General features: G+C 45.5%; 1 protein-coding gene across 1 annotated transcript; it reads left to right on the plus strand.

Annotated features, from left to right (window-relative positions):
• The first annotated feature begins 95 nt into the window (after window positions 1-95).
• On the plus strand, window positions 96-22,685 carry ALDH2 (aldehyde dehydrogenase 2 family member). Its single transcript, XM_075898738.2, has 13 exons — window positions 96-321; window positions 4,504-4,608; window positions 7,654-7,794; window positions 8,827-8,906; window positions 11,233-11,344; window positions 12,958-13,086; window positions 14,247-14,360; window positions 16,110-16,212; window positions 17,447-17,631; window positions 18,472-18,636; window positions 18,987-19,144; window positions 20,715-20,829; window positions 22,042-22,685. The coding sequence occupies exons 1-13, from the start codon at window positions 190-192 to the stop codon at window positions 22,072-22,074; spliced, it is 1,572 nt and encodes a 523-aa protein (XP_075754853.2). The 5' UTR covers window positions 96-189; the 3' UTR covers window positions 22,075-22,685.
• The last annotated feature ends 3,396 nt before the right edge of the window (window positions 22,686-26,081 follow it).

A 26,081-nucleotide genomic window follows, 5' to 3' on the forward strand; every position in this document is an offset into this window, starting at 1 on the left:
CGGCCGGGGGCGGAGCCAGGCGAGCGGCGGCAGCTGGAGCGGGGCCACTGGCCGGAGCCAGCCCCTGCCCCGCGCACACGTGCTCCCGAGCCCGGACCCTCCCCCGGCCGCTGGGTGGGGCTCCGGCTGCTCCGCCGCGCCCCAGCTCCAGGCTGCGTTGGCGCCGCTCTGCGACTCCCCAGCGCCAGGATGCTGCGAGCGGCTGCGCTGGGCTCCAGGCTGTGGGGCCGGGCGGCTCCGGGCCGGCTCGGCTGCCGCTTCTCGGCCGCTGCCTCCGCCATCCCCACCCCCAACCCCCGCCCGGAGGTCGCCTACACCAAGGTAGGGAGCGGGGCGGGCGGGGTCCGGGCTGATCCGCCTCCTCCATCCCCTTCGCGCAGGAGAATCCCCCGGCCAGGCCCGCTCCGCAGTGGCGGGCTGGAGCGGGGCTGCAGCGACTCGCGGGGATGGGCGCCCGCTGCCGCAGCTGGGTAATGCCCGGACCTAGGTTTTACTGCAGGTCACATTTGGGGCTGGCCTAGCAGCTGGGCCCGGACTTTCCTGTGAGCTGAGCGCTTGGGCGGACACCCAGGAGAGGTTCAGATGCACCCAGCTGATTAGCCCAGCGCCCACCGCGGGCAGCCTGTGTGTCTACTGGTGGTGCACACCCCCGCATGTGTCGGTGCAAGCAAATTTTGTTCTGCACCCGGATGGGGGGAAAAAGGGAACATTGGCTGGGCCCCACTGGGATTCCCAGCCTGAGTGGGTGCAGTGGTCTTTCTGCTCCCCTGGACAGTCCCCATCTCGGGGAAATTTGGCACCTGCAACCACTGCCCCAGCTGTCCCTGGAGGCCTTTCTTTTCTTACAAGTCTGCTATGATCCCCAGAGCCTGGTGCCACAGTTCTGGTTGTGTGCTTAAAGTGTAGCCCTTAAAAGAACATCAGAGTGCCTTTAAAACGTGTTTGCCCTCCCCCCTGAGGTGGGCTTGGTGGGAAGAGCCTGTACTGATTTACATGCTAGTCTTGCCTGCCTGCCTCTACTAAAAACAATCCTTAGAAATGTTTTTTCCTTCGCAGTCAGCCTGGGCGCTCCCCTTGCAAGGGAGTCACTGCGTTTTTTCCCTGTGCAGCCACAAGCCTACTGTTGCTTTATTGTTCTGGTTGTTTTTAAAGCAATAACAATGCCCTGGGACCAGCCTGGCATTGCAACTTGCACTGTGGGATGGAATGAGTTCGCAGGTCCTGAAGTATTGTCAGTTCCCAGAGTGCCAGAAGTGGAGGATTACATAATACTTCACTTTTTTTGTAATTTGTCCTTTAGATAGGGTTGGGTAAATGCCAAGTGCAAAGCAAACTGAAACCTGCCTCCTATAGCAGAGACAAACTCCAAAATTATCTCTTTGCATGGTGCTGGAAACACTGTGCCTCATAAAGCTAGGGGGACAGCACACAGCACTGTGAACTGACTGTCTTCTGGAACTGCTTAGTCTTTGTGGATTAATGTTATTTACCAAGGTGCTAACCTTTGTATTCCTGTATTTAGTCACCACGGATACACCCATGGGCACTGCCAAACCTCATTTTAGAAGCTGCCTTACATGCTTTCTTGATACCTGAGATTAGGTTGAACCACATTAATGCTGAACCTTGATATTTTCCCCCTTCCCCCTTTTTCTCATCTTTCATAATGAAAGTCAAGTCACTCTTGGTGGGCCTCAGGTCTGAGCCCGAAGCTGCCTTGGCTGGGTTGCAAATGCTACAAGGGAGAGATAATAAAGTCAGAATAATACCGTTTTCTTTATTGGTGATGAGCAGGAAACTGAACAAAGCCTTCAGGGAATTTAAATGTTCTGTCTTTTGCTGGGAAGCCTTCTTTTTTAAAAAAAAAAAAAAAAAAAAAAAAAAAAAACAGCCTTCCTCTATCCCAGGTTGTTATCCACTGTTTGTGTGTAAATTCTAGTCTTCTAAACTTCATTATGTCAATTGCTGTTACCAGTGCAAATGAATAAAGAGAAAACAAGCTAATCCATTGGCTAGGATTTAGCATGTTCCCTGGGTATGTGGTTTGTGGTGTTTTGTATAGACTTATCTTCTCCTCTTCCTTCATTAGTACCTCAGGGAATGCTGTTTGGTTAGCTTTAATGATGAAATATGAAAAATGACCAGGCCCAGAAAAGTATAAACTTGTAACTGCTGTGTCACTGTTCTTGAGTAACAGCTGTAGATAATGAGTTACTTCTGTAAGGGAATTGGGTTTGCTTTCTCTTATTATGCAATCTTGGTTTGATTAAAAATGCTGTGGTCTTTGCACTGAGACTTTGCTTTGGCTTCTCTCATGTCAGTTAACGTGACACGCTAGCATTGAGTTTCCTGTGCAAACTACATCCCACGTTGCGCTGATAAAGCTAAAGTAACAGCAGAGGGAAACCAGAATTATTTTTGTCCTTTTTAAAAAAAATGGTCACAGTTCCTCTGATCAGGGACTGCCTGGAAGAAATAGTGGCCCTAGTATAGTGCAGGCAGGCTCCTGAGTGGGGCTTCTGTATAATGTGCCAATCAGCCTTGCAAACTGATGTCTATGAAGATAGAGTGGATGAGGAAGAAACTGACCCAATAGGTCCTTGGTTGGCAGGAGCTGCCAAGAAAAATGTGGCCCTGTTTGTGGGGAGGTGGTGTGAAGGGACATCAGGAACGTGGGGGAATTGAGAGACTTAAGTGATGTACCCTAGTAAAATATGTCCTGAAATCTTCCTAAATGAAGTTTGTAATTCTGTGTCTGGCAACCTACTGAAGTGTACAGGTGCCAACTTGCTTTATAGTGCCACTAGGAGTTGCACGTGTTCGTCCTCGCTGACTAAATGCAAAATGAGTCTGTTTGACTGCTGCTTCTCTAGTTCTAATGGGAATTATTTTGGGGGCCACGGGGATTTTTGTATGGAAAATTTGTTTATAAACTGTCTTAAATGGACAGTAAATCAGTAGACCAAGATCCAAGGAATCCCACTCTGAAGGGCATTGCAAAGTGGCCAGTATGGGAAATGCAGTGGAGAAATGGTTTGGCCTTCCTAAACATCTGGGGTTGACAGCTATAGGCTGTTCTAAGCCGCTAACAAACAAAGCAGCTGCGTTAAAGTATGTATGGCAGTGGCGTGTAAAAAGCCCTGATCAGGAGTGGGATTTCATAGTGTTACCTGTATGACACCTGCTGCAAGAGCAGAGTAGTCACAGTTCTTACCCTTTGAAACTTAGTCTAATTTGAGGCAAGATGGAACAAGTGAATGTGGCAAAGAGAAAGGGGCAGAGAGGATGAAAAGAGCTGTCTCGTGTTTGTTACACAACAGTCATAATAGGAAGAACCCACATGGCATGTAAGATCCAAATACCCCTGTCTATTCACAGTATGCAGGGGCTGGAGGCTTCTGAAACACTGAGGAAAGCATGAACTAAACTGAGAGCATGGTCCCTATTGAAAGAGGTGTGACCCTATTCCTACAGTCTACATGGGCCAACACACTATGGCGTTCATGCAGCTGAATAGGTAGAGGTTGCAAAACTTGGTAGCTGTGTTTTGGACTGGAGAGGTTGATCAACATATCACAGCAGTCAGGATGGAGAAGGAACTACGTAACCTTGTGTGTATCTTGGGAGTCCTAATCTGGGCATAGAATTGTAGGACTGGAAGGAATGCAATTAAGGTTAATAAGGGTGTGTTTTGTTGTCTTTTCTGGTGGCTTTTGTGTGTTCTGTTTGTCACCTGCCCTCTTCCCTGCCTCACTCTGCTCCTGTTCATGCTACTTGCACAAAATATGTAGGACTGAGGGAAGGAAAATGTGTTCTCCCCCCCAATATGCAGAAGATCTTTCTGGTGGGTGCTGCTCCCTAGCTTGTCTCAGGCAGGAGGTATGCTAGGCGCATGCCCATGGCTCTCCAGCAGAGATGGCTGGGTGAGATCTGTCCACAGTCCTTGTTCTAGTATCTAGGGGTCTGGAGGAGTTTTCCAGCTCACTCCCAAGGGTATATGCGTGGGCTGGGATGCCTGGAAAATGGTAGTTAAACAAATGGCTACATTACCATGGCAGAGTCTAGCACAGGGGAGTCAATTGTTATCCGGTTCCAGGGCCTGTCTCAGTCTTGTGAACCAGTCAGGCTCTCTTTCCCTAGAATGAGGGATTTGATGCTGTCCTCACTCAAGGATTGGCAAAGAACACCTCTCTCGCCCCGTATTGCTTGATCCAAAATGCCATGAGATTATAAGGCTGAATGACTGCTTCTCAGAAACCCTTTGCACATGGCACATCTCTGCGGGCTTTTCTTTTTAACAGTAGCTCTTCTATGACTGTCTAGTTATTTGCATGTTAAAAAGTGTGTGCTGAGCCACAAAACTTTAATCTGAACTGCTTAATGCATGGAGCTGTGCTTCCAACTTCCTGCTAAGCCTGGCACCAAACAATAGAACGTCCAGATTATATGGCTCTGGGGCCTGAATATCTCTCTCTCTCTCTTTTTTTTTTTTTTTAATCACAGATTTTCATAAACAATGAATGGCATGATGCAGTCAGCAAGAAAACCTTCCCTTCTGTCAACCCAGCAACAGGGGAAGTTATCTGCCAGGTTGCTGAAGGAGACAAGGTAAACACTGTCCTTATAAGATTGTTTATAAGGACAGGTATTGATAGGTATTGATAAGATATACTCTTTATAACCCACTCCAGAAACATGTTTGCTTTCCACCCTGTATCCTGCAAGTGCCTGAACTCTGTTATATGGAAAACTACTACATTTACTGTATTAGGGATGCACTAGTGTACACGGGATGCTGGTGCTCATTATTTAATCTTCATGGTTACACTCAGCCCGCCTCTCCATGGGAGCCAGTGGTCCGCGGAGAGCCAATTGAAAACTCAGCTCCCTACGACTACCAGCTCCATTCTGTCCCCCCAGTACGTTTCTGCCTCCCCTCCACATGTAAACTTGCAACTGCTGAATTTTTTCAGCAATTACACATTTACTTGAATGAATACTTTTTAACATCCCTGTATTGTATATAAAGCAGGGTCAGCATTGTTTTCCTGTTAAATTGGTTTCTCCCCACCCCAAACCTCAATGAAACTCTCTAGTCTTGCTCTTAATCAAAGGTAGGAAGCCAAACAAATGGGGAGCGTAGTCGTCTGTCATATGATGCTTTACTGTTCTCTGCCCCACTCCCGAAAGGGGGTTGTTTTAAACCTTAGAAGACTGAAGCAGAAAGGTGAAGTAATGTGAGGCCACCAATGAGTAAGCATCGGAGCCTGGGTTGGAACTGCGGAGAGGTAGGGAAAAACGAGCTCTGCTCCCAATGTTGCAGTCAGGCTTTACAGAAAGTTCTTAGGCTAGGAAAGGACAGAAGCCAGCACTGCCTTATGCTAGGGGATTGTCTGTCTGACGTAGGTGCTGTAAAGCAGGCCTGGAGGTTTGGAGTGGTTCCAACGAACTGGAAGGGCTGGACATTTTCTCAGCAGAACAAAAGGGACCTGATCACTTCCAGCTTTCGTATTTCAGTGGTGCCTAAGGAGTAGGGCTGTAAGAGGCTAGTCGACTAGTTGACCATCCGATAAGCATAAGCTTACCGGACAGTCGACTATTGATGCGACTAGTCGCTTCCCTCCCCCTTGCCGCTTCTATCTGAGAGAGGCAACAAGTGGGAGGAGAGCAGGAGCTGGTGCTGGAGGGAGCCAGCTTAAAAGCCGGTTCCCTCTCCCCCCTCTCTCCACGCAATGTCTCCGCAGGGGCAGGGGAGGAAGAGGCACAGCGGGAAATGGCGTGAGTGGGGACTGAAGTAGTCTCCGCTTGGGCAGCGTCTGCTGTGATTCTGCTTTTGATCCCCTGCTGGCCCCGCGGTCCTTGCAGCACCTCAGCCTTTGAAATGTACAGGAGCCCTAATGGGGCTCCTGTACATTTCAAAAGGAAGCCAGGCGCTCTCTGTGGGGCTTCGGCTTTTGAACTGTAGCAAGAGCCCAGCAGGCGGAGGCACCCTTATAGACTAATGCAGTGTTTCTCAAAGTGTGCTCCTCAGAGCCCCAGGGCTACGCGAGACATCTCCAGGGGCTCCGTGAGGTTGACAAACTGGAAACATCGATAGGTACAACACATACAATCAGAGGACTGCTGGGGCTCTGCATAAATTTTTACGCATGTAAAGGGCTCCGGAGCCCAAAAAGCTTGAGAACCAGTGGACTAATCGAATAGTCGATGGAAATCCCATAGACTATTCAATTAGTTAATTACTCTAAATTTAACATCCCTAGTAAGGAGCCTGATGCAGTACGTGCTGTAGAGACACAGACTAAACCAGAGACTCTTCCAAAGAGCTGCTAGCCCAGAAAGATGGGAGAAGATTTCTCTTCACTTTTACAAGTGGGCAAGACAAAGTGACTCACCCAAGATCACTTGGAGTTTAGGCAGGGCCGAGGACTGAACTCAGACCTCCTGACTTCCTATTCAGTGCCTTAAACACAGGCCCAGCCTTCCTGTCTAAGCTGGTCCTGTTGGAGGAAGGAGAAGAAATCACTTGGATTTCTGCATGGCCTGCAAGTTGGTTGCTTTGTTAGGTCAGCGTGTGTGCCAAAAATGAGAGCTGACTCGAAACAATAAATAGCATGAAAAAACAGAGAGATCCTGGATTTTAAATTGAATCAGCTATGTTAACCCTAAACAAACTCCACTAAGGTGTCAGAAGTCAGCCCCCTTGTTCTCTCCAGAGGATCTAAAGTAAATATGAACATAGCAGAGACTGTCACTGAAATATGGCTCATGTAAACATACTTGATGTTTCCCAGGACAGCAGCCTTTATGTAGTAATGGTCGCTCGCCTGCTACAGCCATTCTTCTCAAACATAATTTCATAATGTTATCTCTGAATAGCATGCAGCCCTGGGAAGGCTAGAGCTGGGTGGGTAAATAATGAGTCTGCAAAACCTCCGCAGGCTGGAATCCATCTGCAGTTGGCCAAAGGTCAACTGACATCAGGGCTGGGTTTTCATGTATGAATGACGCCTCCTGTGCTTATGAAGGAGATAATGGGAGCTCTCTGGTGTCCCTTGGATGGATGTTCTGTTCCCTCCCAATCTAGGGACCTTCTCAGCCAGTGCCTGGCAGCTGTATGTTGACAGGGGAGTTTTTTTTTTTTTAATTGCATGAAGTTCATGAATATGTGTCTGGTTGTGAATTCTCTACTGTAATGCCAGTGTTTGGCAGTGCTGATGAGGGATTATTCAATTCCTGGTATGGGACTTTTGCAGCTTCCCCCCCTTCTACAGCTCCCTTCAGATGAGCCAAAAGAGGGATAATCTGACCAGGGCTGTGCTACATACAGAATTCAGCCTCCCATCGCCCTGGGAGATGGGTCTGTTTGAACCCCAAGATGAACATCAGGCCGAGGGACCTAATGCAGAAACCAAGCGTACAGCTTATACCATGCACCAGGGACCCAGAAAGCCCTGACTCCAAATGCAGGCTGCATTTCAGCTTCCTCTTTCTTTCCCCTGGATCAGTACCCAGTCACCTCTCTGATTTCTTGTAGCCTCTGGTCTGGAAAGCTGGTTCCCTCTGAGCACAGTCTCCTCCGTCCAGCCTCAGATAGCTGGTGGCGGAGGGGAGCACCATCCATTCAGCCTCTCTGTCTGCCTTCCTCCTCAGGCGGATGTGGACAAGGCTGTGCAGGCGGCCAAGACAGCCTTCCAGCTGGGCTCGCCTTGGAGACGGATGGACGCCTCTCACCGGGGGAAGCTGCTGAACCGCCTTGCCGACCTGATTGAGAGAGATCGGGCGTACCTGGCTGTGCGTATCGTGCTCCCTGGGTGTGCTGTTTCTCCTCCCTGGGGGGCTGTTGTCTGACAAGAGTGCTGTGGGGGACACGGCTGGTCTGGTTCTGCTGGAAACAGGAGGGATTCTGGCAATGGCACCAGAGGTAGTTCAGCTGTCTCCGAGGCCTTTTTGGGTGCTGCTGTTGACTTGAAGTGGCTACCGTTAGACACAGGGATTACAGTGCAGGGCAATGGCTCTCACCAACCCCACTGTAATAGCTGTTCTAGAGCCCGTGTCCAGAAGGAGGTGATGGCAGGGAGTGAGGCTCACCTGTGCTCTTGGCTGTGTATGTGAAAAGGAGCTGCCACTTAGGGTGGGAGGAGCTGGTTGTTGCCACCTTATGCACTGAGGGGCACGCAGGGTAAACAGGCAAGCCGCTCTTCTTGTTTGGTGATCCGTTCCTGCCATCAGGCCTGACGGCTTGTTCCTTTTGTCATGGCAATGGCCCAGGCTTGGAGCCCTCTCATCCTGCAGATCCCACGGGGCCTTTCTCCGCCTCGACTGAGTGCTCAGTGCATGGAGCAGGAGTGACCTCAGCTAGAAGGGCCTTGCAGCCTAAAGGGCTGCCCTGCTTCTGCCCGGACAAAGACAAGGGAGCTAAGCTGTTTTCCCTGGGAGCAGACTTTCAGTCTCACTGACTAGAGTCTCACCTCATGCTGCTACTAGTGCAGTACATGCTGAAACAAACCCTCTAGCCCAGCTATGGGCCTGGCCTGTAGCCCCATTGCTTCCCCTCTTGCTTGCAGGCGTGAGGATATTGATCATAGCTACATAACTCTGTCTCATTCTGCCCCCTCCCTCGCCACTGTGATTTACATATCAGTGAGGAGAGAAAGAAATGACTGTCCAACTCTACCTTCAGCTGCTCCTGGGGGTGTCTAGTGCTAGGACGAGCTAAATGCAGAACCTGCGCAAAGAGCAAACCCAGAGTCTGGCTCATCTTTGGCTGTGGCTGGGAGTGAGAGCTGGGACTCTACAAATACAAGTTTGTATCTCTGTTTGTAGGAGCTGGAAACTCTGGATAATGGCAAACCGTACTCCATCTCCTACTTAGTGGACCTGGACATGGTAACAAAATGCATCAGGTAGGAGTTTGTTTTCTTCACACAAGAATGAGAGGAAGGCACAGCAGGAAGGGCGATGAAGTCTGGCATTTGATTGATCTGTGGGAGCTAGAGATCTGCAAATTCTGCCCTGGGGTGGGCATAATTGTCTGGGTGCTGCTGTAATAGGACGGGGCAAGCTGGTTAGATTTGGTCTGACCTGTGGCACTGGGTGTCCTGTGCTGCTGTTCTGTGGAAGGGTGAAATGCATCCCAAGCCAGTGTCTCTCGCTTTTAATCAATTCAGACAAGTTAGTGCTGTCAGTTGCTTCCTTAGCATGGCCCTGGAATGTACATCTCTAGATCTGGCTTTCCTTTAGCCACATACTAGCCCTGAAAGAGCCTATTGATGAATCTCAAAGATGTAGCGAGGGTGTTTTGTGTCCGGAGGCAAAAGCAAAATTTGTGCCCCTGCTGCTACCAGGGCCCTGAACCTGGAGCACGGCTGAGCCCGAGTCCGTGAGGAATGGGGGGGAAACTTGTATCACATCTTCCCCCACTCCTTATAGTTTGGGGCTGGATCCTGCATGCACTAAGCCTCTGGCTGAGATGGAGTAGGGCTGAGGGTGGAGAGGAGGCTCCAGCCAGTGGCAGTGGGTGGAGGAGGAGCAGGCGAGCTGAGGGATGATGGGAAGAAAGGGGAGAATAAATTGGTGCTCTCCTAGCATGGCACCCGGGGACAACTGCCCCTCCTCCTCCCCCACTGCCTCCTCTCTATGCCCCTGGCGAATCTGACACTTCTAGACTTGTTAAACTCAGTGTAATAGGCCACTGTGAGCCTGGCTGGATCTTAACAGTCTGTTTCTGTTGTTTTTATGCACAGCAAGGTGAGTCTGGTATCTAAAGACCTGTCTGTGTTAAGGTGCTGGCTAGAGGGAGGCTTCCTATGAGGAGTGTTTTACAGTGGCAGAATCTGGTCCTGGGGGCTGGTCCAGTGTTTGAGCTGAAGTGAGCTCAGCAGCATAGCTCAGCGGAATGCATGTTGCTAAAAGTGGCCTTGTCGAATGCTCAAGGAGTCCTTAATCGAGGAACATGAAACCTGCTCTTCCAGCCCTCACTGTGATAAGGTGCATGCCAGGGATATTTTTTTGGCTGTTAAAAAACAATCTTGCCAGACTAGTGGGTTTCCATAGTTAGAAGTGGGCGTGCCATGCTGGGAGCTAAAAAAGGCTCACGTTCCATGGAGCTTACAGTAATTACTGGGCCTAGGTGCCTTTGAAGGGGCTCTCCTCACACCTAACACACTGAATAGTTACAAGGTTTCAGGTAACCAGTGCTGTTGCTTTCCATTCAGGTCTCTTTAAAAATCAGTGTTTGAGAAGAAATGTTCTTAGCCGTGGTCCCTATCTGGATTCCAAATATAGCTGCATATGGTGCATCATGATCTAGAGCCAGATTTTTTTTATAGCAGTGTCCGTTGACCCACATCTTCATTGTGCGTTGTTTTGTGTATCAGACAAGATCATATTGGCCCATGGGGGACAATGCCTCTGCAGTTCCTCTTACCGCTGCCTGGCGGAGTGTGAGTCCCTGTGTGAGATGTCAGGAAAGGTTTGCTCTTAGACTATGTCTGCACTGGGAAGGTTTGGAGACAAAAGTACTGTCGACATGCAAAAGTGAAAATTGGTCAAAACAGGTTTTCTGCCTCCCATTGTTGACGTTTCACGGCCATATTGCTAGTTCCCCTGTCCACAGCTAGAGCAAAGCATTGTAGGTAAGCATCCCACAGCACAGTGTTGTGGGCAGGCAGAGCTGATCCCTGTGCTACTTCGGATTCCCTCTGACTTCTCCCACCGCATTCCCAGCTGCTGGGAGCAGCATCATGAATAGCTCTGTGAGCTCTCTGTGCTGAGGAATGTCAAAGCAGTACAGCCGTCCTTCCAGCCTTCCCCCTGCAGCAGCTGTCTGCCTGCTGCTGTGTTTCTAGCAGGGCAGAATGGCAGTATTTCATTGGTTTTTCTGTTTTAGTTTGTTCTCCAAAATGGAGCAGCTCTCTCAGCTGTTAGATACTTCCCAGAGCTTTGAAAGTGAAGGGGCACATGCCTGCTGGGCAACAAAGATCACAAAACAACTGAGCAAAACCATCAAGACAGGCATTGTGGGATACAGGTAGAAGCCAGTTTCCTTGATAAAATAAACATCAGCGTCCACACTGGCTCTTGGAGGGGGTTTTCTTTACAAAAGTTGCTTTGCACTGTAAACATTCTTACTCTTTGGTCACCAAGAGGCATTTTTGGGTGACTTAATGTGCCATTTAGACAAGGAGATACGTTGTCCAAAGCCAATGGCTAAAACAATGTGATTGTCAGGTACTACGCTGGCTGGGCTGACAAATATCATGGGAAAACCATTCCTCTTGATGGAGACTTCTTCACTTACACAAGACATGAGCCAGTAGGGATCTGTGGACAGATCATCCCGGTAAGTAAAATGTATCCTAGTGCTGCAGAAATGCACTTTGGCATAGAAGCTGACCTTAAAATGCAAGTTTCTGGCCTCTGCTAGGCAGAATTTCCCTTTAATGCTGAGAGGAATTATGCTAAGTGGGCTCTTTCTGTTGCTCTGGCAGAAGTGACACAGACTTGGTGTAATTATCAGTCAGTCTCTGTGTATTCAGCTGTGAATTATAACATTTTAACTCTCGTTTACACTTACAGCTCAGATCTAACAGTTTGGAGAACAGAAACTGTTATCAAACCCTTTCTCTACTAGTCTTGTTAATAGAAGCCAGTTTAGGCAAAATATTAGAACAGTAAATAGCCTGTGTCTGATAGGGAAATGGAGCCCAGCTCATTCAAGTCTCATTTCCATTTGTATCTAGTCTTATTTCCATGAATTGCTGGTGGACATAAAATAGGGCATAAATATTAGGTTGTTGGAGCGAAGACATTTCTCCATGGATAGCATAACACGGATGTTAGAAGCCTGGCTGTGAGGCACTATGCTTTGTGTGCCCACTAATGAGGAGGAATTGGGTATAAACTTTTAATTCTGGAATCTTATCTGTTCATGAATTAAGTACAAGCCTTTTCATGGCAAACTCTTGCAGATGCACCTCAAACTAACTTGTGCCGAATTTGAACTAGGCCTGGTTTCCGGCAGTCAAGATTAAAGCTTTCAAAAATTAGACTTAAGCTTTGTAAATAGATGGCCCACCAAATCTCTGTGGCTCCATTCCACATCTGTGACATGGGAATAACACTCTTTGCTCCTTAGGGGTGTTGAGACTAAACTAATCTTTTTGTAAAGTGCTGGGATCCTGTGGTGGGGTGTGTGATTACATATTCAGTAATTAAATGAATAAAAACTTCTAAGGCTAGGTCTACATTGCAATGTTAAATTAGAAAAAGATATGCAATTTGCAGCATGCAAATTGCATATCTTTTTCCAATTTACTTTCGAAAGAGGCACTTTCAAAATCTGACGTGTCTACATGGCGCCAAATTTCAAAAGAAAGTGCTCTTTCAACGCATCCCTTATTCCTCATAGAACAAGGTTTACAGGGATGGCCAAAAAGCATGTCCACTTTTTCAAAATTACAGGGATGGCCAAAAAGCATGTCCACTTTTTCAAAATTATTTTTTGAAAAAGCAGATGCGTTCCTTGGATGAGTTGCGGTATCCCAAAAAAGCAATGCAGTATAGATGTAGCCGAAGAGACCAGGCCAGAAATCAGGCCTATAATGCAGAATAATATAGGTAAGATTTCAGGAAGTTGTTTTAAGTGTCAATAAAAAGGCTTTACACCTTTTTTGTATAAAAATGTAAGCTTCTGCAGTTCCCCCTTACAAGTGCACAAATCAAGGGTAGAAATAGTGAAAGGAACCACAGATTTATAATCCAGGATTTTGTAAGACACAGATGGGAAGGGAAATAAACATGGGGCAGGATCCACAACTGGGGAAAGTGACTTCAATGGAGATGAGCCAACTACAGAAATGGGGGATCTGTCAGACTTTTATTTATGTCCAAAGAATTCAAAGGGAGGGTCATTGTTTTCAAATTTAGCTTACAAGGTTTCCTTGTGCCTTACAGTGGAATTTCCCACTCCTGATGCTGGCGTGGAAAATCGGGCCTGCCTTGGCCACGGGGAATGTGGTTGTGATGAAAGTGGCTGAGCAAACACCCCTGACGGCTCTTTATGTGTCCAATCTGATCAAAGAGGTGAGCAAAAAAGCTGGTTCTAGCCCAGCCTCCTACTTGCACATCAGTCAGGGGTTGTACAATGTGCTATGACTATGTAACATACCTGAGTAAGTTGGAGAAATCTATAGAATATGGTAGTGGAGGAACAGCTAGAGCAAAAAGTTGCTAGAGCCAGAGAGGAAAGATGTGGAGTTTTTTGTTGTTTTTAAAGAAATTCCAGTCTGTAGCCTAACTAGATGCCATTCCAGTCCCTGCCCAATAGAGAGATGCTGCTTTTGTATGGGATGGGCGATTGCAGTTGACTTCAGTGGGCTAACTAATCAAAACTGAGTTGAGTGACTTGCTTCAGTTAACTTAGTGTGTGCTATAGCAAAGGCTTAAGAAGGCTGCAGCATGGAAGATGTATGTGAGATGGAGAAGCATGTTAGAGAAGAAACTGGTGACCCAGGAGTGGATGGAGTAAACAGAACCGCTTTATTGCTCACGCATGTTTACCTTGGATGTCCAACACAATGTCTGAGTGGCAACAAATTGGCATTAATCAGACCCTTTTATCTATTTTAGTATGTTAATTCACAAGTCTATCACTACTTTTCCTAAAACCTTATTTAGTAATGTTAATTCCCATAAAATGAATATTAATAAGCGAATAATGAATACAGTTATACTCACCTCTAATTACTATTTACATCATTTCTAATTAAATCAAAACTTTTCTGTACTACAAACTTTCTAAATCAACAGATTAGAGAGATTACAAGGAATTTGACCCTGAAGATATGTTATACAGCGCCAATAAGGATAAGCAAGAGACTTAACAAAATAAAGCAACTCCATACTTACCTGGTTTCTTAGGCTACAAGAATGAAGAGAAAAAACATGTTTATACAGCAGAAAGGATAATACCGGTTTTGACTGGACTTTTAATCTATCTTCCTAAATGACACCAAAAAAAAAAAAGGAAAAAGAATGTTTAAAGTGTAATATTGTGGCTGACCCCTGAACCACTAATGTGGAGCCATTTCAGACCCCTATTAATTTTTACATATCCCAACACTGCCCTATTTTCTGGGGGCAGAGCTTTGGAGATTGGTGTTACTGACATGGTTACGGAGCCTCTTGATTTGTAAAGGGAATAATAAAGTAACCTGAGTTTTCTTTGGCTGGTGAACTTGCAGGCTGGATTCCCGCCAGGGGTGGTTAATATCATTCCTGGCTACGGGCCCACTGCAGGGGCTGCCATTGCATCCCACATGGAAGTAGATAAAGTGGCCTTCACTGGCTCCACTGAGGTAAGACACGGCATGACTGTATCCTTGTCAGCAATCTCATGGGAGTGACCATGTGTCTGTGTAAAATGTACTTTCTGTACCAAGTACTAAAAACCGGTTTGCCTTCATTTTAACAATGCAGCTGTCTTTAAGCACCAGGACTGATTTGTAACAAATTAAGCCTTACTCTGTTCAGATGGCCGTCTTGGAATGGTTCTTACAGAAGATTCCCTTTGGGCTGCACCTTTGAAGATACAGTCTAATCTCAGGCAGGCTTCTATGACTCAGCTAAAACTCCATAGTGAGCGGATTATAAGGAAACCGCTGTCAGACACCTAACACTAGTAATTCAGCCAGGTGATGAAATAAGGTCTAATGGGTGCCAAAATAAGGTCTAATGGGTGCCAAAATAAGGTCTAATGGGTGCCAAAATAAGGTCTAATGGGTGCCAAAATATATAGAGTGCTGGGAGATGCACACAGTTTTTAATTTCTGTATATCTCTGTAAAATTAAATCAATACAAGCAGAAAGGACACACTGGGTCAGACTGTTTGGTGATAGTAGCCAATGCCAGATGTCCCAGAGGTAATGAACAGAATGGGATGTTAAAATGAGTGTAATTGCATAAAATGTCAGCGGGTACATGTGGGGCAGCAGCCAGCTCCTTGGGAGCCAGCTTTTAAGTCGGTTCCCAGTGTGCACTGCCTGTCACCTGCCATACCACTCCCAGGGAGCCAGCTGCTGCTCTGCACTATATCAGAGGCAGCTGTGCAGGATAGTGGTCAGCTCCCTTGGAGCCAAGTGTAACTGTTCAGGTAACCAATAAGCTCATGCTTATCGGTTACTCTTGTAAACAGCTGCACTCTGATAGCCCTGGTAATCAGGTGATCCATTCTCATTCATAGCTTCTGATGAACAGAGGCTAAGGACATCATCCCCTGCCCATCCTGGCTAATAGCCATTGATGAACCTGTCCCCCATGAATGTATTCATGCTATTCATCTGTGTCCAGCTGTACTTGGTCAGAGGTTCTGATGCCTGTCATTACTGTTGATTTTTGTTACCACGAGGAGTTCCTTAATGAAATCGGAATGGAGTACAGTAACAGGATTTCTTTTTCTATTTATATTGTATATCCCCACACAAGCTAATTGAAAAGCATTAGGATAAAATAAGGCCCTTCTCTATAATGCTCTAGGGCATCAGAGCAACACAAAGTGGCTACAAAAGTTGCTCCGTATAGTGGTTCATAAACTTTTTTATAAGGTGACCCACCAAAGGTCCAAATTTTGGGGGCAAATCATAGGCCAGTGATATCCTCCACTGCCATCACCTTATTGCATCACTAAGGATGCTCTGATCTCCTATAGCAGCAGCTTATGTGCTGGCACCACAATGCTAATCCCAGATTGGCAGGAAGACCCTGTGGTGGGGAAAGGGAGTGGCCGGTGTTTGGTTTGGAATGACCCAACCCTGCAGTGATAGCTCCTGTCCCACAGGACTGGGCACAGTTCCTCACTCTGGGTGTTTCAGTGAATGGAGTTGAAGTGCCATGCACTCAAATTTGGCCAGGTCACTGCCTCCATTGTGACAGGAACAGCTGTCGTGGGCTGAATGGAGAGCAGGCTTGTTCCATTCCTCTATCCACACCTTCTAGGGCTTCCACAACCAGCAGGAAACTTCCATCAGTTAACCTTTGGAAATAGGCTTCGTTTAATAGGCTGAGAGGTGGTTATTTCCTACTATTGATTCTTCTGTTGCCAATACAGGTTGGACATCGGATCCAGAAGGCTGCAGCAGAGAGTAACCTGAAGAGAGTGACGCTGGAGCTAGGAGGGAAGAGCCCAAATATCATCATGTCTGATGCTGATAGTAAGAACCAATTCAGTGTTATATTACAATTTGTAGCTCTTAAAATGACACTTTGCAGCCAGGATTTGGTAGGAGCGGCAAGTTTCCCTCAAAGCTGTGCGGTAGGCTTGGCCATGCAGCTGTTTAATGAACCCTGCCTAGCCAGGGACTCCGGGCTCTGCACTTAGAGCTCCCTGGCTGGGGGAGAAGCACTTGGGACACATCCCCTCCCTACTGGTTGAGAGAAACTCATTGCTCTGCCCTCAGCAGGGAGCTGCTGCTGTAGCTAAGAGAGAAGTGCCCCTCCCCCAGCCAGGCAGCTCCCTGGGCAGGGCTCATTATACAGCAGTGGGGGCATTTTACCTTGCAGCTTAGAGGGAATCTTGACTGACTGGAAGTTTCTAAGAGTTATTCCCTCATAAGCTCTTATACCAAGGGATTCTCTGGATTACTGTTGATGCCTCCAAGCTAATGTCATACACAGTGCATCTTGGGAGGAGTATCTTACACCAATTTGGTTACTTCATTATGTGCAAGGCTCGACAAATAATACAATCTACTCACCCGTGGCGAGTAAATTGAAACCTGGAAGAGCCGGGTTCGGGTGATCTGTGCATGCACAGATTGCCGGACAGCGTGGCTGGTGAGCAGGGCTCACCATGGTTCGGCGAGCCCTGATTATGTGTATCACCATTTCCTCACAAAACAATACACATCAAGGAGGGAACTAATTTATCTACAAATTATACTTGTTAGTTGTTTTCCTGTAGACCTCTCACATCCTTCATTGATTCTTCTGGGCTCTGTTTCATTATCATCTGTATTTAGTAGTGTTTCCTCCCGTTCTTTCCTCTACTACGTTTTGCTTCACTTCTGTGCTTGCCTCTTTTTAGTCTCTTGCATTTTTTTCTTAATTCTCTCTCCTATTTCCTCTTCCATGTGGATTGGTATATGTATCTGTATGCACCTCTTACTGGAGGAAGAAACTGGAGCACTCTGCAAATGGTAGGGGGGAAGGAAATTTCACTGGATCCAAAACAACTTTTCCAATTTGGTTAATTTCAGTTTGGGTAGAATCTGATTTAAATTAATTTGTCAGCATGTATACCCACATTCACAACCTTGCTAGAGCATCATACCCTTCCATTGAAGTGACTGCATGTAAGGAACTTTTAAGTCCTGATGATCTTGTTGTTGGCATGGGGAAGATTCTCCTCTTAGTCATCAGTTGAGTTTTTTGCCATCTCTTTTCTAGTGGACTGGGCTGTTGAGCAAGCCCACTTTGCCCTGTTCTTCAACCAAGGCCAATGCTGTTGTGCTGGATCCCGGACATACGTCCAAGAAGATATATATCATGAATTCATAGAGAGAAGCGTTGAGAGAGCCAAGTCCAGGGTGGTTGGAAACCCATTTGATTTTCAAACTGAACAGGGACCACAGGTGAGAGCATGATGCTTCAGTTTTACTTCTGTTAAGATGCTACTTGATTATGCTTTAAAACATGGAACTGTATCCATGAACCAGTAGGCTAGAATTGAAGGTAATTGGCAGTCACATGCCTAAATTGTGCTAAATGTTGCCCATTATCTAAATGAAATAGGGATGAATAAACTGCTTTAGATCATCACTTTGACCTCAGAATATTCCCTCTGAAATTATTAGATACAGCAATTTGGTTTAGGAATCTGTCTAAACACAGCATTGTTATTCCCTTAACTGCTTCCTAACTCCATGTAAAGATCTGGTGTATGTAGACCAAGATAGGCAGAGTCCTTTTCTTCCTCCATGAGTATCAAACTGACGTACAGTAATTACTCGTTTAACACGTGCCCACTTAACATGTTTTTGCAATAGCACCATTTTTTTGGGGGTGGGGGAGGATTTTTCAAATAACACGACCGTCCCCAAAATAACACGAAAATAATCAAGTAGCAGACTACTTCGAGCGGCAGTATAAGTTGGCGAAAACAGTGGTAATATGCATAAGCGGATGAAATCACATGGTCACAGCGCTCCTCCGCTCACTCAAGTTTATCTTTGTGTTTTAACAAACCGCGGCAACTTGTGTTGCTAGATATCTAATGTTGACATTGATGACCCAGCACCAACAAAAAATTGACTTTGCCATCAGCACCTGAAATGCAACCTTCTCCTTTTCCATTATTTTTAACGGGAAAATTGACCCCGCATAGCACGTTTTCGCTTAGCACGAACATTTTCAGAAATGCATCTGTAGTGTTAAATGAGGAATTACTGTATTGCTATTCTTTTTTATTTTAGGTAGATGAAGAGCAGTTTAAGAAAATCCTTGGTTACATTAGCACTGGGAAGCAGGAAGGAGCCAAGCTACTCTGTGGTGGCAATCCTGCTGCAGACAGGGGCTATTTCATCCAGCCGACTATCTTTGGGGATGTGCAGGACAACATGACCATTGCTACAGAGGAGGTCAGAATGATTGCTTTGTAATTCTAATTTTCTGCCAGGTGGTGGTGGTGGTGGTTTACCTTCCTCCTCCTCCTCCTTGCTAGGGACTACAAGTATCAAAATTCCATAGATTGTTATCTGAACTCTTAACTCTTACAAGAATCAGAGGAAAAATGGACAAGCCATCATTCAGACATGTTTTTCATTTAGCTTTTTATGGCTAGAAGGGACCAATTTGATCATTTAGTCTGGTTTCCAGCATAATACAGGCTAGTGATCATCACCTAGTAGTTTCTGCATCAAGCCAGTAACTTCTGTTGGAGCTATAAGTTAGACCATGGTTTTTAATCTGCTCTGTTTTGATTTCACAGATATTTGGGCCAGTCATGCAGCTCTTGAAGTTCAAAACCATTGAGGAAGTCATTGAGAGAGCAAATAACTCGAAGTATGGTCTGGCGGCAGCAGTTTTCACAAAAGATCTTGACAAAGCAAACTACGTGTCCCAGGCATTGCGGGCTGGAACTGTCTGGTAAGTCTACACACAGGATCTCTGTTGTTAAATCCTTCATGGAGATTTTAAAATCTATGGCTTTCGCATTCCAGCTGCTTCCTTCATTAAATGTATAAACTGTGTATTATTGTACACCTCACTGTAGGTAAAAAAGTAAAAACATAAAATATCAAAAATATCAAACCCTCTCATAAAGTTCCCAGCCTACCTCTGGCAAAATGTGTACAGACTGATGTGTGAGCCTTGAGGCACAGACAAAAGGCTTGGTGGCCTTGGAACTAATAAACAGGCTCCAGCATTAGTTCCTTAGATGCAGTGGGGGAACCTTGCCAACTCCTGGCTACCAGACTCAACCACTGGAATTTAGAAGCTCTTAGTTCAACAGAGAGCTTTGTGCTGTCTTGACTCCTGCAGCAGAATACTTTTGGGGTATATAAAAATCAGTAGGGTCTGAAATGGCTCTGCATTAGTGGTTCAGGAGTCAGCCATAGCATTACCCTTTAAACAAGCTTTTTCTCTTTGTTTTGTAGTTTGGGAAGATAGATTAAGAGTCTGGTCAAAACCCAGTATTATCCTTTCTGCTGTATAAATGTGCTCTTTCTTTGTTCCTGTAGCCTTTATTCTTGAGCCAATGGAGTTGCTCTGTTTTGTTATGTCTCTTGCTTATCCGCATTGGCTCTGCATAACACATCTTCAGGGTTAAATTCCTTGTATCTCTGTAACCTGTGAGTTTGTAGCATAGGACAATGTTGATTCAATTGGAAATTATATAAATAGAAATTAGGATGGGTATAATTGTATTCATTATTTGCTTATTAATATTCACTTTATGGGAGTTAACATTACTAAATAAGGTTTTAGGAAAAATAGTGATAGGTGTGTAAATTAACATACTAAAGTAGATAAAAGGGTCTGATTAATGCCAATTTGTTGCCACTCGGACATTGTGTCGAACATCCGAGGTAAACGTGTGAGCAATAAAGCGGTTCCCGTTTACTCCATCCTCTCCTGAGTCGCCTGTTTCTTCTCTAACAAAAACAAAAAAGAGAGGTATGTCTAAGGTTGTCAGGGCTTTTAGTATATAGGTTTAAATAAACATCTTGAATTGTACTGTAGACAGAAACTGAATTTAGTGAAAACTCTGGAACACCAGCATCTCGTGTTCCCTTCCAGAAATGGCCTGGAGGAAGCAGGTAGTCAGTACTTAAAGTTTCAGGTAGGGAGAATTGTTGCTTGGTGTGCTCACAGGTAGGATACCTGAATTGGATTCCTGACCCTGTCTTGTTCTCTGGGTCAGCAGAGAATGAGGTTAGTACACAACCAGCAAAGGAATAATTGTTGTACCTTACATTCCCTCACCTCCCATTCTCCCTCTCTGACTCTGATGGATACTAAGTTTTGTCTCCCCTGAACCTGCTTGGCCAAAAGAGTGGTATGTGGGAGAGAATCCTGGTAGATGTAGACTACTTGTTGTAACTAAGTTTGAGGAAATGTTCATCCCTTAATTATGGAGACTTTCAAGAAAATCCTTGCTATTGTAGATACTTTGGAGCAACAAACTGTTTCTAAGGTTTGGTTTCCATTACAGGGTAAACTGTTACGATGTGTTTGGTGCTCAGGCCCCATTTGGTGGGTACAAAGCATCTGGGAATGGGCGAGAATTGGGGGAATATGGCTTGGAGGCATATACAGAAGTGAAAACGGTGAGTATCAATGAGTTTGTCCCAGGATATGGGACAGAGGTATGGGTTTTGTATCTTTTGACACTAGACTGCCAGAAAAAGGCAGTTGGCCCTCAGTTTTCAGTATCACAAACCTTTCTCTTTGAATATTTAATTATAATTGTAGTAGCTCTGAATGTTATGCTTCTAAAATAACAAGCCTTGTGGCACTTTGTTAGCATGTTTCATTAAAAAACGCCAGAGTATTTCACAAACAGTAAATAAACTTCACATACTTCTGTGAGGTGGGACAGCTAACCTTTGCCTCTGAGATAATTTTAGAGGTGAGGAAAAGTGACCTACCCAAAGTCTCATAGTGAGGCAAGGGTAGCACTTAGGATCTAGAATGCCTAACTAGTAGTTTATTGCCTTAATTAACACTATCTTCAAGAAACCTCTTAGGATCTGTTTATTTGCCTTGTGATTGTAAAGAATGAGTGGACTAGTTCTGACCTCTTTTAGGGAAGGAATTTAAACCTGCATTTCTGAAGAACATGTGCATTTTTGGAAGCTTGAATGTCAGTAGTCCATTTATAAACCAGCCACTGAATAGCTGGAGTGTAGTTTATTATTGGAATTGGAGACCTCCAAGTAGTGCTGACTATTTAAATGCCCTCTTCCATCCAAATCAAGATTGAATCAATGTGATACTGAAAGCAAGGAAATCTGAAAGTCCAGAAACGTACCAAAAGTGAGCTCCACTACAATGTAAAATCATGGTAAAACCCTACCACATGACTAATTAAAACAGTGACTGGCACTGGAGCCCCACACTTCCCACTCCTCCCTCTCGCTCCTTCCATGAATCTGCTGATTTAGACTCTGTCCCCAGCTGCTATGTCTGCCTCCCAGAGTTTGAATAGCTGATTCACCACATTCATGCTGTGAAAGGGAGGGGGAGGAGTGGGAATATAGCATGAATCAGCAGATTCATGGCACTCTGAAAGTGCTGGGAGGGAGGTGGAATTTGAGGCTACAATGCCCAGTATGTGAGGCTCATTGGGAGGAGGGCCCACAACAGACATAAACTAGTGTAGATGAGTGAGACATAAGGAATAATCAGTAATCAAAGACAACTTAATATCTCTTCCAGTTCTGTTTTGTGTGGTATTTATACTTCAACAATAGTATGACATTTAGGAGTAATGGGAAAGGAACAAAGTGATTCTTACTAACAATCAACATTCTTTCTAGGTAACAATCAAAGTTCCACAGAAGAACTCTTAAGGGACACACTAATTGCTCCATGCATCTGAAACCTTCTATGCAGTTGAAGTTTAACAGAGTGAGTTGGGAAAACTCTTCCGAGAGCAAGCAAACCTGAAGTCCATATGTGCAAAGCACATATAACTTTTTTTTAATGTTAAACAAAAATTCTTTAGAAAGTGCCTGTGGCAATTTCTTGTTCTCTGCTTGTCTGAAATTTCACTTAGCTTTAATTTTTTTTATACCAAATGTAATTCTCTGGGTAACCTCATTTGCATTTATCTGAAGAAACCAATGTACTTTTTTTGGAAGTCATTTGAGTGTTTTATGAAAATACCATTACTATAGATTGCCAATTGTTTATAACTGCTTTATGGAATATTTTTTTGGAATAAATCTATTTCCCTGACTTGAGAGTGTTATCACTGGCATGCATGAGCAGAATTTGGCCCTTTAACCTAGCAACAGACATTGTGTAACACTGTACCTTCCTAAACCATTGTTACTCTGAATGTATGACTTTTTGATTATCTACAGTAATTCAAATTAAGTCTAAATGTGTCGTCTTACAGAGTTCTGTGAAATTTCTTGTACTATGTACCTTTTCCTAATAAACATACTAGTGCATAACCTGTCAGACTACAGTAAAATTAAGCTTACATTTTGGTTTAGTCTATGGGTGATTATATTTTAAAACTGCTAACCCAAATTAAAATACATGGAGAACTTAATGTTCAGATACACAAGGCATAATCCTTGAAAATAGTATTGAATTTAGTATCACAGATTGAGTAAGTCCATGGAAAACAAAGCTGAGTGTCCTGGTTTAACATTAAACTCCGAGAAAACTCAGTCCAATACCTATAGGCTTCGTCTAGACTGGCATGATTTTGCGGAAATACTTTAACTGAAAAGTTTTTCCGTTAAAAGTATTTCTGCAAAAGAGCGTCTAGATTGGCAAGGATGCTTTTGCGCAAAAGTATCCATGCCAATCTAGACACGCTTTTGTTCAAGAAAGCTCCGATGGCCATTTTAGCCATCAAACTTTCTTGTGCAAAAAATTAAGGTGCCTGTCTACACTGGCCCTCTTGCGCAAGAATACTTGTGCAAGAGGGCTTATCAGAGTAGGAGCGTGAAAGTATTTGCACAAGAAACACTGATTTTATACATTACAAAGTCAGCGTTCTTGTGCAAATTCAAGCGGTCATTGTAGACAGCTGGCACGTTTTTGCGCTTTTGCGTAAAATCTTGCCAGTCTAGATGCACCCATACTGTTCATCTTTGGTTTTCAGCAAAAAATGCTAAAGAGCAGAATTCTCTACCAGAGAACGCTTAACCTTTATTTTGTACAGGTGATAGGGTAATATACTGCTGCCCCATGCTTAGAAAAAGTAATAACTTAACTTCAGAATTTCATTACAGAGGCTATTTCTTGATGCCAAGAAGTTTAATAGTTCAAAGTGGATATAATGCAACCTCTAAGAGGGCCTGTCAACCTTTTCAAACCAAAGAGCCAAACTACATCAAAATTCAGACTAAGTGGTCAACAATGAACCAGTATAAAAATGACCATTTGCATGACTGAAAATATCCAACTTAATATTATTGGCTTGATGATTAATAGCATAAACAGGGCTCGACAAATCGCTATATCTACTCGCCCGTGGCAAGAAGATTTCAGCTGGTCGCCCCGTTCACCGGTGCTGTGCTGTGTGGGGTTGGTGAGATGATCTCGCCATGGTTTGTCGAGCCCTAAGCATAAATGAAACATTGTTCTCACAGACTTTATTTAATGGGACTTCTGCTGCTGCTGCGGGTGCAGTTTGTGGATGTGGGGATGCAGAAATCAGGGTTGGGGTGGATGAGGGGCTATGGGCAGGGGATGGTGTGAGAGATGCAGGAGACAAGCTGTAGATGGTGGGAAATGTATAGGGGGCATTCTGGGGCAGGATTATCTTACCTGCTGGGACTGGGTTGCTGCACCCAGCAGTGACTGGACGAAGGGCCAGGCCAGGATCACTAGCCAGATTGTGGCCTCATCTCCTACCCACACTGCAGCAGAAGGGGGCTGTCACTAGCCCTTCCTGTGGCCAGACGGAGACAGAACACTGTGGCTAGATGGGGGCTGGGCTCAAGTTGGGGCCTTGTTGGCCAAACTTCATTTTAAATAAAGTAAAATGTCAAACACAAACGATTTGCTGAAACAAAAGACAGGACTATGCAGCATTTTAAAGACTAACAAGATGTTTTATTAGGTGATAAGCTTTCGTGGGCCAGACCCATAAAGACTAACAAGATGGTTTGTTTAGGTGATGAGCTTTCGTGGGCCAGACCCACTTTGATCTGAGGAAGTGGCTCTGGCCCCACGAAAGCTCATCACCTAATAAACCATCTTGTTAATCTTTAAAGTGCTGCATAGTCCTGGCAAAAGGTTTCAACATTGTCATCTTTATTTATGGCAGTGGTCAGGAACCTTTTTTGGATTGGGAGCCACTGACCCACAGAATTATCAGTCCAGGACCACACAAGTGAGAAGCAAAAGCCAAACCCTCACTGATGTGGCTCCCAACTGAAACACCTCACTCCCCTGCTCAAGCCCCGTGGTGGGGGAAGGGACAGGAAGGACAGAGGTTCAAGGCCTCAGGCCAATTAACTCTTCTGGGTTCCAGGGTTAATGGATTTTGTGGCCACCCCCTAGGCTCTGGAGTGGGGCCAAAAATGAGGGATTCAGTTTGTGGGATAGAGCTGCCAGTGAGTGGGTAGGGATGAGGGTGATGGTATGAGGTTGGGGTGGGAGGTAAGGTGCAGGGGCAAGCTGGGAGTAAGGTGTCTGGCTAGGGGGTAGGAGCAGGCTGGGATTGATAGGGTGTCTAGCCAATGGGGAGGTTCAGGAGTAAATGAAGGTGCACAAGCAGGCTGGGAATGGGGTGTCTGGGCAGGGGAGTGTGTGTAAGAGTAGGGATGTAAGAGACTAGTCAAACTATGATAAGCAACTTACCATCTAGTTGACTAGTGATGCCACTAGTCCTCTCCCCATTGCTGCCTCTATCAGAGAAATATAAAGGGGGGAGCCGTCTTAAAAGCCAGTTCCCCCCCAGCACTGTCTCTGCAAGGCACAGCGGGGACTGAAACAGTCTTTGCTTGTGCTGCTTCTGCTGCAAGTCTGCTTTTGAAATGTACAACAGCCCCATCAGGGCTCTTGAATATTTCAAAGGCTCAGGTCCCTGCAGGGCCAGCAAGGGAGTCCCCCAGTCCAAAGCTCCCTTCCAGGCTTGCTTTTGAAATGTACAAAAACCCCACTGGGCTCTTGCTACAGTTCAAAGGCCAAGGCACCCTTATAGACTAATCAAATAGTCAATGGAAATCCCATTGACTATTTGATTAATCTAAATTTAACATCCCTCTGAAAGAATGGGCTGGGCGTGTGGGGTCACAGTGGAGGGTATACATAAGGGGCCCAGGGATGTAGGGTCTGGGTGTGAGGGGCTGCAGGGGCACTTACTTGACTTTACACCCTGTGCCACTCAGCACTGTGTTCCAGGCATGGCCTACTGCTGCTCCCACTGGTTGGATTCCAGCCAATGGGAGCAGAAGGGAAAACCTCCAGGTAGCACACTCATGCACTGCTTCCCAGCCAGTGAAGGGAACTGGCAGCCACAGCACACTGAGTCATTTCCAGCTCTGCTATCTCGCAGGCTGGATCTGGCCAGGAGGCTCAGGGCTTTCTCTCCCTCCCCTTCCTACTCCACAGGAAGCCGGCACTGGTGCTACAATATTGCAGGAGCCTGCAAGACCAGAGCACAACTTCGTTGCTACAGGGGAAGCTAAGGGAGGGGCTGAGCTCAAGCTGTAAGAGAGCCATAGATTGTCAATCCTTGCTCTATGACATATTGCATTTCTGGCCTGAGCTAAATGGATGAAAAAATTGATTTTTTTAAATGGTTGCGTATGCTGCTGGTGAATGGCATTATACTGCCACCTCCAGGACACTCAAGTATTTCCATTCTAGTGGAGATTTGCACCTGACT

The sequence above is a fragment of the Pelodiscus sinensis genome, chromosome Z (genome assembly GCF_052426305.1).
Source record: "Pelodiscus sinensis isolate ZL-2025 chromosome Z, ASM5242630v1, whole genome shotgun sequence".
NCBI classification, from domain to species: Eukaryota; Metazoa; Chordata; order Testudines; family Trionychidae; genus Pelodiscus; species Pelodiscus sinensis.